General features: G+C 38.0%; 1 protein-coding gene across 1 annotated transcript; it reads left to right on the top strand.

Annotated features, from left to right (window-relative positions):
• Positions 1-4375: 4375 nt before the first annotated feature.
• On the top strand, positions 4376-13763 carry sgk3 (serum/glucocorticoid regulated kinase family member 3). Its single transcript, XM_085418666.1, has 17 exons — positions 4376-4613; positions 8520-8690; positions 8815-8898; positions 9053-9125; positions 9208-9283; positions 9486-9561; positions 9748-9797; positions 9894-9951; positions 10171-10254; positions 10343-10474; positions 10813-10925; positions 11406-11442; positions 11785-11871; positions 12141-12236; positions 12394-12549; positions 12739-12828; positions 13456-13763. Exons 2-17 carry the CDS (start codon positions 8595-8597, stop codon positions 13624-13626), a joined length of 1479 nt encoding a protein of 492 aa, XP_085274792.1. The 5' UTR covers positions 4376-4613; positions 8520-8594; the 3' UTR covers positions 13627-13763.
• The last annotated feature ends 404 nt before the right edge of the window (positions 13764-14167 follow it).

The following is a 14167-nucleotide window of genomic DNA, read 5'->3' as shown; positions in this document are numbered from 1 at the left end:
CTTGCTACGGTACATTACAAAACAACACAGGATTCAGAAACATGTTTCTATGTTTGACTTCATATTTGATTTCCAGGCTTGTTCTGTTCCGTGTGTTTTCGGGCCCTGACCTCAGAAAACCACAGAGAGGCGTGGACCAGCCTGCTGCTGTTCTTCCACTGATCTTTACCAATGTGCTAAAGATCAGTGATGAAATGACAGGAAGTCAAAACACCCACTGATGCTTTGTGAGTGACCTTTGTGCACACAGACAAGTCAGTCTGAGACCGTTATGTGTTACATGAACTTTTAGTATTGAAGAAACAAAATTAAACCAGCTGAAATAATTTTTTACTATTTTATATGTGTGCACATGTTCTGTTATGCAAACAGCATAAACATAATACAGAGGAGGAAAAACAAAACTGGTTTCCTGATTTGTAGATGTTAGGTTTTCTAAACTTATGTTGCAAAAGATTCTGCACAACTTTTTGTACAATACATCATCTGGCTTTCTAATCAGGATTAGTTAAGTTTTTGAACTTAATTTGAAATGCTGAATCGCTGAATTAGAGTTGCAGATGCTAGCTATTTAATGTTTATTAATTATCAGCCAGGACAACATCATAGGAAATTCTTTATCATTTAATAACGAATGATATAAAATGTGTTTGTTCATCCACAAAATTTCACCATTACATTATAGACAGAAACAGGTGCTGTACATCTTCTTGCATCCATCCTCCTGTCACAGCCTGTGCTTTACAGAGTCTGGTGTCTCTGTAGCAACCGTGTCCACAGTGACATACTTATACCAGAGCAGAGCCCGACAAACTTTACTCCACTTCACTACCAGGCCTTCTGAAGATCCATCACACGTTTGTTTAGGCAAATGGAACATTGGGAACGTTTCTCCAAGTGGTGAAGATAGATGCATGAAGGGCATCTACTCTTAGGAACTGTTGTCCATTTTTGTGAACATCCCTTGCCATCCATCCCCAAAGGTTCTCAGTTGGATTAAGATCAGGGGAAGATGCAGAATGGTCCAAAAGAGTGAAGAGTGAAAGATTGTCCTGGAAGAAGTCCGTTGTCCTGCAGTCATTGTGCACTGTAGCGTTGTCCTGTTTAAAAACCCAGTCTTTACCACACAGACAAGGGCCCTAAGTCATGAGGGATGCTTTCTGCAACATCTGGACATAGCCAGCGGCCATTTGACGTCCCTGCACCTCCTGAAGCTCCATTGTTCCACTGAAGGAAAAAGTACCCCAAACCCATATGGTGCCCCCCCACTGTGGCACGTAGAAAAACTCTCGGGTGGCATCTGGTTGTCATGCCAGTAACGTTGGAAACCATCAGGACCATCAAGGTTACATTTTTTCTCATCAGGGTATAAAACGTTCTTCCACCTTTCAGTGTCCCATGTTTGGTGCACTCTTGCAAAGTCCAAACGGTCAGTTCTGTGGTGTTCAAGGTGACGAGGCCTTTGAAGATGCTGTCTGATGGTTATGGGGCTGCAGTCAGCACCAGTAACGGCCTTAATTTGGGTCGAGGATCATCCAGTGTCTTGACGGATAGCCATTTGGATCCTCTGGCTCACTGCTGGTAAAATTTTGGGGGGTCTTCCACTTGACTTTTGTTGGTCTGTAATCCTCAGCAGTGATGCCGCGCTTCAAGTGCTTATGCAGTTCAACAACCCGACCATGCTCAAAAAGGGAGCGATTTTTTTTGCCTTTACCATCAGAACGCCATGGCAGTGTGACTACCTGACAGAAAATGACAGTGAATCCACATTTGTGCCCAGATTTGGCCTTTTAAAAGCATGTGGTCTTAAATTTTTGATCAGCTGTAAAACAGCCTGTTTCAGTTTAAGTGTTGTTCCCAATAAATTGCATGCTCAAAAAAATGTTTTGTCTCACCCCCACTTTTTCTTGTGGCATGTTGAAGCTCTACTTGGAACTTGTTAAGATCTAACTATGCAAAATATGATTTTTTTTAAAAGATTATTTATTTATTTTGCCATTTTTCATGTCGAAATGTACAAATATATGATTGTGGGATTTGTATAGAGTATTTGTGTACATCACATAAATGTTGTCAAGCACACACATTACAATCATTGAAGTATTATAATATTATTGATTTTATTTCTTTTTATTATTTCTTTTAATTTTGCGTTACTTTTGTCAATTTGTGGCATAGGCCCACAAACTGAAAACTATTCACACTCATACAGATACAGTTTTGGTTACTATCAAGATGACTTAAAGGACAGCCGATTTCAGCAACAACAAAAAAACTTTTTAAAAAAGTAAAAACTATTTACTTCTCACTTTAGCTATTAAATATATGTAAATATTCAGTCAAAATGTAGATGTCAAACTTTTCTTTTTAAAATATTTACATTTAATGTTGGCTTAGCTCTTCAGATTTGTTGTGGAGAGCACTACTGGGGCCTTTCTCTTGTATCAGCTCTGTCAGGTCTGACCTGGACTACAGTGTGTTTAGGTGTTGACCACAAAAGGTCAGACACAAAAGCACTGAAAGTTTAAATCACACTTTTTTGTTAAAAAGGATATTACCACATTTATGAAGCACTATATTAAATAATATGAACTAACAAAATATTAATAATTGCATTATTATTAAATGATTCATAATTGAAATAATTCATCGTGGATACTTCATAGTTGCTGGCCTTCAACTGTCTGAATACTGTTATGATTGTTGGGTTTCTGTTGCCTTCTTTCCTGTTGGTGGCGCTGTTGAACTGTTGGATTTCGTCAGAATCAGAGTAAACCAGCTGTGCCAAGCAAACATGACCGGAAGTTTTTGTTATCCCAGGAAAATAAGAGCCCAAAAATGTTTATTGCGTAATCAAAACGTCGTGATTTTATTAAAACACAAGTTTTGAAATTTTAACCAAGGACATTTGTGTAATTACATGCATACAGAGTTATAGGATAGCTGGCCAAAATTATTTTTAAATGCCTTTTTAATCGCCAGAGTAAACAAACTCATAAAACTAAAGAAATGTTGGCAAATTTGCTAATTTAGTTAAAGGTGACTGTGTCCTTGAAGGCCAGTGTAAATTGTTGTGTAAATTGTGTAAACCACTGTTCAGGGACAAAATATAGATTTTATAAAAGGTGTTCCAAAGCATTTGAAATACAAAATATCTCTCAAGAATCCAAACATATCACAGATTCTTGATAACCAAAATTGCATGTCAAATATAACAGTTAAAATGAGTTCTAAATGCATACTTGTTGTTCGGATTTTGTTGACGCATGCCTTTATTTAGATTGGAAAGGGAATCAACAAAACAGTGAAAATGACAAAGACGAATAATGCAACATTTCAGCTCCCAGAAGTCAGTCCTCTTTGATGTGCTTTGTATTTTTTCTAATCTTTTCTGACTAGATTGAGTTGCACTCTCACCAGTCCAACCCTGTTACACACATTTCCAAAGGAAGGCAAATTAATTGAAAAGATTCCTTATTTATATGACTGCATGTATCCTTGACTTTCCATCATCACATGTATCATATTCTACAGCTCGCACCTCTTACAAACACATGCTAAAAACATATATGTAAACATAAATAACATAAACAACATTTCTGTTGTCTGAAATATATATAGCTATGTACAAGCACAAGTTCTATATGTAATAAGTCATTATGTCTTGTGTAAATGGTTACTCAAATTGTAACCCTGTTACCATGTCATGTTAATAATATAATCGTAAATGTTTTTCCTAGCTCTGAATCTATTATCTTTGCACTGGTTTAAATTATTAGATGAGTTTATTTGAGAAAATTTTTGAAAATAAACCAAAAAAGTGGGACTATTGAAAAGTTAGATGTGGTAAGGTTCAAAAGTTGCTAAGATTAAGTCTAAGTCTAAATATTAATTAGTTAACTAACTAAAATATCTCATAAAAAGTGAACCTTTGATGCCTGAGGTGGACAAATTTAAGGGGTTTTGTTTGTTTTTTATGGTTTATCATTTGTTTTTCTTAAATACATAGATTATAAAATAAATGCATTATCACTTATTCGCCACTTTTGAAACCTAAACTGCCCAATTATAGAATGACTCAAAAGTATTATATGGGTTGGGCTCCAGCAGAAAGCACAGCTTTTTATCTCAGAGGCTACAGTAAGATGTGTTTAATATGTTTAATTAGAACTATGATTGGCGTGAGGATACGGTGGACGGGAACATTAAAGTAAAACAAAGTGCTTAAAATGTGTTTGTTTTTAGCACAGCGGCTAAGCAAAAGACATCAATTCAGGAAGTTTTATTCCCCTTATATTTTGAAAAGCAGCACCGGAAGTAAAGTGGTGTCTAGTGTGTACTTCACGGCGGTCGCGTCTGTCCGTGTGAGGTCCCGTGACAAATTTCATTGGAACTTTGTGCGGCCAGGAAACACTGATGTTTCCTGCTGCGCTCACTTGTCGGACGGCTGTGAGCAGTGAGAGAAAGCACACTTTCATTTGGAGGGTTTAGGGACTTTCGTCCCTGCCCGACCTGGACAAATGTTTGCTACCTTAGCAGCTTAACTGCCGTAGAGCGAAAAATCCCCGCTGGAACTGCGAAAATAAAGGAACACCGCGTCAAAATCCTGAAAGGTACGTGATGTTCACGTAACTCCTAACGACGTGTTGGCTAGCTGTAGCTGTAATATTTACTTCAAATGAGGAGAACTGGTGCCAGTGTAATGTTAAGTAATATAATGCTAGTTATAACATTAACCGTTTGTTGCTCAAATATGTCACTAAAGAAAGTTTAGCCGAGAGACGCTTAAAGTTACTAACTTGTGTTTGTGTTTGCTCATCTACTGTTTAGTACTCATCATGTCCTTATAGCTTAATACTGTATTGTTTATAGTTTGTGTTACATTTGCGGTCTTGTTAGAGTGTATGAAGCTTATCGTTTAGTGTCTGCCGGGGGTTTATTTGCGTGTGTGTGTTGAGCTCCTCCCTCCCCTGTCTCTTTTTTCTTTTCTCTCACGTCCTCGGCTCGAAAATGTATTATTAAGAAATTATTTTCCCCTCAATACACGTAACATGTGCACAGATTTAAAAGTAGTACCGGTGTAAGTACACCTGTACTCTTTGTAAGCTTTTGCCGATACTTTTGGCAGAATGAAACAGAAATAGTAAACGAGGCCTTTTTCAATGCTGTCTTCAAGGGAACTGTCATCCACATAGCTCTACGTAGCTTTCAGACTTCAGAAGCTGTCACAATGAATGTTCACCTTGAATGTTTATCCAAGCTTGTGTGATATTAACACGCACCAAAAAACTCAAATTTACACTGACAGGAAGGTTGCTTCCCTTGGTGATCCCTCTTCATCACTCCGTTTCCTCTTATTATCCAAAGAGTATATTTAAACTCACATGTGGACTCTCATCTCATCTGTCCATTTGCTTTGACTGGAGGTCAACTTCACATTTCCTTCCCTGGTGTTAATGTGTGGTTTTATGGGACAAATACTCACATTACAAAAGAGCCAGCTCAACATCTGTCATAACAGAGCAAGCTCCTTAAGGCTGCTGAGCGTGCTCTCTTTGAGTTCTTATTTTCTGCAGCTGATGAACCGGTCATTTCTTGTCAGTGCACACACTGATTCAGGTTTGCTGCGAAAAGGAAGTCAGTAGACACTGCGGCTGTCTCTAAGCTGTCTCGACTGTCAGGTTAGGGTAAGAATTTGGTCATGTGCTGATGCACTATGTTTGTGCTCCCCGCACTACTCAAGCTGCACTTCCTCTATCAGAGATTTGCCACTGTTGTGGCAACGCAGACTGGTCTGAGTAAAGGTTAGAAATTATCTTTCGTCCCCTCAAAACTTTGCCTTTTTTTTTGTTGATCAGCAGCTGCTTGCCTGACTGAGCTTTCGTGGTCTTCTAGTGTTGCTTATGCTTTACTGTACATAACCACAGATGTCCCTATGTTTGAACTGATCATTGAGAAGTTTTTTTTTTTTTATCCCATGTAGTAGGCTGTAATATTTTGGGTCTGTCATCACAAGTTAATTCATGTTGTGATGTGGGCATAAACTGTGGCGAGGACACATGTTTAACAATAGTCTCATTCCTTCTTATTCGCATTGTGATTCCCACTCTTTGTTTTCACTTCTTATTATTTAACTTGACAGTGCGTGCTGGTGGGTGTGGTGAGCTGCAGCATTCCATACTTAGGAGTAGCAGCCTGTGTCAGGCTCCAAATGTAGGTTTCACTGCACGGTTATATGTTGTTTCCCCCCATCAACAAAAAAAAATTCTGGAATGTTAAAAAGCGGGTCCTACCCTGTGAGCTTCACAAGCCATTTAAGCATGAAAAACACGCACAGATGTGAGGCAGCTCGGCGATGTGCACAGGCATTTTAGTGTGTGCCAGCCACAATGACGCAACCTTTTTTTTTTTCCATTACAGAATTGAATTACACCGATTCTGTAATAAGATTCAGTCAATTAGATCAATACATATCCTAATTTATCACCAGAAAATATGTTTTCCTGCTTTTACCTGTTTTTATTTTTTTTAAATCTTAGGTGGCGGGTGTCACGAGAATTACACATTAAAAGGTCACCTTGGGCTGAGGCTGATGGGTTTTGATAGACTGAACAGTCTCAGCAAAATGAAAATATTTCCTAGTTACAGCTCTATTTTTAAACAAATGCTTTGCATATGTGGACAAGCAGTATTAGAGGGAAAAGTTAGTACTGGTAATACTGGCTCTTTGTGTTCTTATAAATGTGAGTAAAAGTGAAACTAAAAAGAAAGTTTTACAGTGTCGTGACAGAACAGAAAGAACGCCTAGTGATGAAGAGGGCATGAAGGTCCCTCTGACTGCACTCATGCATTTTAAAGAGGGCCGCTCTTTTACCGTTTCCTCACCCCAACGTGAGCAGAATGAGATGCCCACTCAGGATCCACTCAGGATCCGTACGCGGTAGGAGAAAGCTGTCACAGAGCAGGTTTTCTGTGTGTTTTGAGAAAGCAGCAGGGCTCGGAAAGATAAAACTACTAAACAAAACTAGGCTGACCTCACAAATCTCAGACAATGGTCAAGTCAGAGCAGCAGACAAAGAGCTTTGTTCTAAAACAACAGACGTTACATAACGGACAGAGAAGGATATGCCGCTCTCTGTGTGTTCAGTTAGATTACACAGTGTTGAGTATTTACAGTACACATGATCGTTTCAGGTCCCCAGTTAAGCTGGAGACAGAAGACACTTCTGTTACAGTTTATTAGAATTTACTCATTAAGACTTATCAGTATTAACTTTGTCCCCCTTCACCTTAAATCAACTGAAAGCCTGACCTTTTGTTAATTCAACAGTCAGGGGAAGGAATTTATTGGATCCCAGCAATTTGCTTTATTTATTTCCTTCTAATGTTTTGCTTGCTGTGTAACTCTGGCTTCAAAAACCCCTGCAAGGTTTAAAAAAAATTATACATTTTTCTACTGAGCCAAACAAGGGAGAATGTCACAGACTCAGCATGTTTGAGAGCTAGTGTGTGAATCACTGTGGGCTTGTATGTGCTCAGTTGTTAGGGGAGACATGGAAGAGATTGCATGGATAGAGTCATCTGGAAGAAGATGGCACGATTAACAGCAAAATAATAGCTAGTATGTGCTGTATTGATATGTTTAAGTGTTATGTTATTAAAACTGAGGGAGGATGGGATATGCTCACAGTAAGGAGTGAGTTAACTGGTTGCCCAGGAGGAGGGAGCCCACCTGCTGCCATGTTGCAGCTCACTGACCCATCTGTTGTCCCTGTACTCTCACCACAATCTTCCCTTTTTAACTCTTTACCCCTCAAAAGCCTAGCAGGAGTAACCCTTGAAGCTCTTTTATGAAACTAATGGTTTCTGTCATATTTTAAGCCTGCTTAAAGAACAAAATGACTGGGTGTGCATCAGAGGCAAGTGAAGGTGGTCTCTGCCTAGGCAGCTACCCTTGGAAAAATCCAGAAACTTTATTTCTTAACAGTCAGATGATATATGATATATGATATAGTCATTTTTATGGGTGAAAGAGTTAAGAAAGCCGAAGGACTTGTAGACAGACTTTCAGCCAAGACTACATTTGAATAACGTCTTTTTAAAAACGATTACCTGTAATGTAACAGATAGTGACAAAAAAGAAGAAAAATACTTACACTCTTCAACGTTTTAACATACGGTGTACATAACCTAGTTTAAAAATAACTAGACCGGTGTTACATATTTTGTTCTGTTGTGTATTTAACATATCTTAATGATATGAATGTTTGATCCTTGGCAAAATAAAACTGAGCGTTTCTAACACATGGGATGATACCATTTCGAGAACTGAGTGCTTATAAAGTGCAAAGCAGTTACAACAAATACTGTGCCGATATAATCTGATTAATGAGCAAAGGCTGCCACCTCTGAAGTGTGCAGTGATGTAAGCCCTGCAAGCTGATATGTGTAGTGAGCAGAGCAAGACCAGTTTCACTTCCTGTATAACAGAGTAAGCTCTTCTCTTTCCTCTTTTGCAGTAGAGACCCAGAATGAGGATTGGCCAGTCGTATACTTGAAGCCTTTTCCTGGGGGACACATTACTGCACCTTTGAATGCTGACCGGCCCTAAGATGGAGGACCAACCCAGTTTTCCCAATGTCAGCATCCCTTGCCACAATGAGCAGAGGGACAAAAAAAAGCGTTACACAGTGCGTACATTGGTTCATTCATATTTTTTCTGCAGGAAATGTAATCCCAGAAATGGTCATTTAAATTAGGACTTGCTACTTTTCTTAATGTTTACATGAATTATGGTTGTCTGTTTTTTTTCAGGTTTACAAAGTGATTGTCAATGTTGGACAACAGGAATGGTTTGTCTTCAGGCGATATGCAGAGTTTGATAAACTCTTTAACACAGTAAGCAGTGGAACATCTTGATCTTCCATCAAATCTAATTTGGGGGGCAGATGTTGTGTTTTATGATATTAAGAATCATTCAGAATAATTACAAATATGTCAGAATAATCTTCTCCCTTCTAAAATAATTTTCTCTGTTGCGCTTTTAACACAGTTAAGGAAACAGTTTCCATCTATGAACTTAAAAATTCCAGCTAAAAGGATATTTGGGGACAACTTTGACCCGGGTAGGTGTTTGCATATGACTAAATAGGCCCTGCTTGATCTTTGTTGCGTGCAAGTGATTGATTGTAGGTTTGTTTTAAATAGAGTTCATCAAGCAAAGAAGAGCCGGGTTACATGAGTTCATCAAAAAACTCGTCTCACATCCTCAGCTTTGCAACCAGTAAGTGTAGCAGCTCCTACTGTTATTATACAACACTATATTATATATTGATGTCTGATGCTAACTTTATTAGGATGAGTTGTTCAGATTTTTTTAGCCGTGCTTTGTGCTTATTTAAATTAAAAGTTGTACTATGTTGGCTGTCACCTGCTGCTGTTAGAATGTTTTTATTTACCTGCTTGTCCTGTGTTAAACTTCACAGTCCAGATGTGAGGGCATTTTTACTAATGGAAAAAAGGGAACAAATATCAGATGCCTCTGAGGATGAAGATGAAAAGGTATGTAGCAGTTTTGGATGATGGTTTGCCTGTCCTGATGATAGCATCTTGTCTGATAACCCTTTTTATACATGCATAAATATATCTATATAAATATTTCAGACAGTTATTTTAGGCTGTTATGTTAATATGGCAGCTGTGGGTCTCACTGGCTTATCTAAATGATGTTTTTCTGCTCTACAACAGAACAACTCTACCTCCAGAAACATCAACCTGGGACCCTCTGCAAATCCACAGTATGTTTACTAGAACATAGCTGACAAGGCCTTGATGTTTTTATCAATTATTTCTATCTGAAATGCCTGTAAATTTAAAAATATTTTATCTTTCAGAGCCAAGCCCACAGACTTTGACTTTTTAAAAGTCATAGGAAAAGGGAGTTTTGGGAAGGTATGTAATTGGTGCAATACTGGAAAATATGTTCACTTTATCTTCATCCCAGATGTTAGACAGTGACAAGTTTTAATGTCATTACTGTTGAGGAAGCAACAGGTTTTAGTTCTGCATGTGTTGCCCTTTCCATGTAGGAAGTGAGAATCGGATAAGGAATTATTTTGGTTTTCAGTGTTGATGAAATTCTCAACGTGCTCTGGTTCTCTCCTGATGCAGGTTTTCCTCGCTAAACGAAAACACGATGGAAAGTTTTATGCCATCAAGATCTTACAAAAAAAGATCATTCTCAACAGGAAAGAGGTAAAACTTTGATCACCACTGAGTTTATCTGTATTTTGGCTTGGATATGTGTATGATAATGGTTCACATATATTGTTGTGCCAATCAGCAAAAACACATCATGGCAGAACGCAACGTTTTGCTGAAGAACGTGAAACATCCTTTCCTGGTTGGGCTTCATTATTCCTTCCAGACTAAAGACAAGTTGTACTTCGTGTTGGATTTCATCAATGGAGGAGAAGTGAGTTGTTTCACTTTTATTTGTAATAAAATCACACAGAATTGAGTCACACTGTCATGAACAGCTGAGAAATGAAGCAATAAAGAAACTTTTTTAAAAATCCCCCTTTACTGTTAACACACCTCCATGTGTGATATTTTTATTAGCGATTATAGCATTACTTAGAGTAAGGGTGGCTTTTGCATGTTACTGCTTCAAGTGTGATTGGCTTTTTTAGCTGCGCTGCGTGACAATCAGCATGCCATTAAAGCCGAATCTTACTCTGAACTAGATGAGCAAAACATGCCAAAAATGAAATATCAGTATTTATAAGTTCTCCATAACTTTTTTCTTTTCAGCTTTTCTTTCATCTTCAAAGAGAAAGGACGTTTCCGGAGCCCAGAGCAAAGTTCTACATTGCTGAAATGGCAAGTGCGCTGGGATACCTGCATTCTCTCACGATTGTTTACAGGTATGCTGCTGTTCAAGTGTCAGTCAAGCCAAATATGTAAAGCCAAGATACAGTCATGTGAAAAAGAAAGTTCAAGTGATTCTGTGAAGTCATGTGAAAAACTAATACTACTACTACTAGCAAATAGACCGTGCAGAGAAACTATGAGGAGAAAAACCCCGAAGAGCTACGTCTCAGACATCTCATGATTGAAATGCTATGGTGGGGTCATAAAAAAGCTGTGCATAAATGAATGCCTGCAAAGCTCACTGAACTGAAGCAATGCGGTAAAGAAGATGCAGTGTGAGAGGCTGATTACTTCAAGCTAATAAAGCTAAATGTGTTTCTTTAAGCTGTTATAGGATGAGATATACTTAGTTGTTTTTTGTTTTTTTTACAAGACTTTCTTCAAGTGTAGAGCTTATGAAATTAAATTGAAATTACATTTACTTCAAACATATGGGCGTTTAAATGCAACTGTGTTTGAAATTATTTTTTCAGAGACTTAAAGCCAGAAAATATCCTTCTTGACCACGAGGTAAGTGTTCAACGAATCCCGAAATATATCTCAATGCCACTTTTGGATATCATGTTAGGGTTATAACTGGTGGAGGAGTTATTACATAAAACACGTACAGGACACATTTCATTCTCCTGCTGTCATTTCCAGTTCCAGCTGGACAGAAAGCGTGTGATTGGATTAGGTCTTATTAATGATTTTCCTGCCTAGCCTCATTGAGAAAGTTAGGAAACGGTGAATGTGACTGACTGCTGCAGCCAACATTCCTAGTAAACAATAGTATCCTCAGTCCCGGGGGTTAATGAGCTGCTTGTGTAGCACATGTTATCTAAAAACATCCCTATGTCCTCCCTTTTCTAGGGGCATATCGTACTCACAGACTTTGGATTGTGCAAGGAAGGCATTTCCCAGAAGGACACTACCACTACATTTTGTGGAACACCTGAGGTTTGTGTTCCAAGAAAGCCTTTTGTTTAACATGACAATCATTGAAAACCTTGTTACAAAAGTGAAGTTAATAATTTTCCGCTGTGTGTGTGTGTGTGTGTGTTGTAATTTGTTAAACTACTGGAGAATAAAATACACTTTCATATGCAAAAGAACTGTAGCATTGATAACTGTGTTTTAAGCTAGAAGGAAAATGTGAGAGTTAATGTCATATTATTATGTGGGGTTTTTTCTTCTTCTTCTTCTTCTTCTTCTTTTTAAATGAGCAGTACTTAGCTCCAGAGGTCTTGAAGAAGCTGCCGTATGATCGCACAGTAGACTGGTGGTGTCTGGGCTCAGTGCTGTATGAAATGCTCTTTGGTCTAGTGAGTTTTTACTTTGACATTTCCAAAAATAACTCTGATTTGTAAATCTGCTTTAGTGATAAATGTTGAAACATTTCAATGAGTTGCCACATTTTCCTACTCACTTATAAACCTCTACTTTTCTCCCCCCCCCCCCCCCCCCCCCCCCATATTCTAGCCACCTTTCTACAGCAGGGACACACACGAGATGTATGACAACATCCTCCACAAGCCGCTAACCAGGCGTCCCGGTGCCTCCAACACAGCCTGGTCTCTCCTCGACGGGCTGCTGGAGAAAGATGGCAAGCGCAGACTGGGATACAGGGAAGACTTTGTATGTCTCATTTATTAAATTGATTTTCACTACAGAATTTGTAACTTTTGAGCTCTCTCTAGTGGCCCATACCTTTAATGTATATGCGTGTCACTGTCTCTAACACTAATTAAAAATGAGTGTCATTCTTCTCTTCACGCTCTGTTAGCTGAAAAATCATGTTGAGGTTTATTTACTCTTGACTTTCAGATTGAGATCAGAAGACACAGCTTCTTCTCTTCCATCAACTGGGATGACCTTGAGCAGAAGAAGATCCCTCCCCCTTTTACACCACTTGTGGTAAATATTTTTTCCTGTAATCAAAACCACCTGGGTATTTTACACTTATTTTGACTCTTCACAAGACATAATTCTCTTGGCTTTGCAGTAGTATAGACTTACAGGACGTTCTGTACAGTACATTGTTTATATACTATTCTAATCACACTGAATGACTAAAAACATCTTTGTGGAAATGGAGTAGCTTTAATATTTGAGTTATCATGTTTATAGTATGAGTAGATCTAGTTCATAGTAATTCTTAAAGAACAAACAAGAATAAACTTGTAACAAGCGTGCACATACATGCAGTCCAACAAAATTAGATATGCAATCTAACAGAGTATTGACACAATGAAAAGGTCACATTTCGCTTAGGTAAGCTTTGTTGCAGGGGTATCTTGTTGTTTGTACAACTACAAGTCTTGATTTTTTTTTTTTTTTGTAAACTGGCAACTCCATTTATAATTTTTTATGATTGCCGTGTCTTTTTGGAGCACAGTGTAAAATTGAAACAATGCTTTTCTGTCACGGGAGTAAGTCACCCTTAGGTGACCTACTCTGTGATGGTGTTTTGTATTTTTTAACATGAATGATAATGTGACCTCTGCACTTTTTTTTTTTTTTTTTTTTTTTTTTTTTAAACAGAGCTCTGTCAGTGATATCTCAAACTTCGATCCTGAGTTCACAGAGGAGATGGTCCCCAACTCAGTGTGCTGGTCTCAAGAACAGTCGATTGTCAACGCTAGTGTTATGGAAGCCGATGACGCTTTTGTGGGCTTTTCTTACGCACCGCCTTCTGATGATTCTTTCCTATGAAACATTCCCATAGAAGCATTCAGTTGCCTTAACCATTCTAACTTTTTTTTTTTTTTTTTTTTTTTTACTAAAGGGAAGCAGTATAAATGGATTAACTTGTTATGTGAAGCCAAAGCACGCAGCTGAGAAGGAACTGCACTCAAAATAGATTTTGGTTGAAACAAGGTATTATTTTACCTGTATTTATAATAATAAAAAAAAGACAGATTCTATTTTTTAGATTTAGGGACCACTGTTCTTTATTAAAGTGATTTCTGTCAGTTTACAAAATAAGCCTTTATATTGCCTTAAAATTATCCCTTAAATAAAGTCAGTAAGCAGTTTTCTGACAAACTTGAACAGTTCACTGGATTTTAAGTGACTCAATTTGACTCTCAGACACAATTGTGTTTGTTTATGTAATTACTGTAAAAAAACAACAACTATTGTTTATATTCACATTCACATTAAGCTGGAAGTGGGGATTACTTGAGAAACCAGTAAATGCAGCATTTTGGTTTGTAGGTCACATTTGCAAAATGGAAAAGACTGTCTTCTGCTT

The sequence above is a fragment of the Rhamphochromis longiceps genome, linkage group LG9, assembly GCF_057381845.1.
Source record: "Rhamphochromis longiceps isolate RC_006_pf linkage group LG9, R_longiceps_female_GT1.1, whole genome shotgun sequence".
Classification (NCBI taxonomy): Eukaryota; Metazoa; Chordata; class Actinopteri; order Cichliformes; family Cichlidae; genus Rhamphochromis; species Rhamphochromis longiceps.
Note: the sequence above shows the minus strand (reverse complement) of the source record. Positions and strands in the feature narration are given on the sequence as shown.

Coding starts and splice junctions, on each gene's coding strand:
- sgk3 (XM_085418666.1), top strand. CDS start 8,595: ATGCTGACCGGCCCTAAGATGGAGGACCAACCCAGTTTTCCCAATGTC. Junction 8,899..9,052: donor TTGATAAACTCTTTAACACA/GTAAGCAGTGGA, acceptor CTTTTAACACAG/TTAAGGAAACAGTTTCCATC. Junction 9,798..9,893: donor GGACCCTCTGCAAATCCACA/GTATGTTTACTA, acceptor TTTATCTTTCAG/AGCCAAGCCCACAGACTTTG.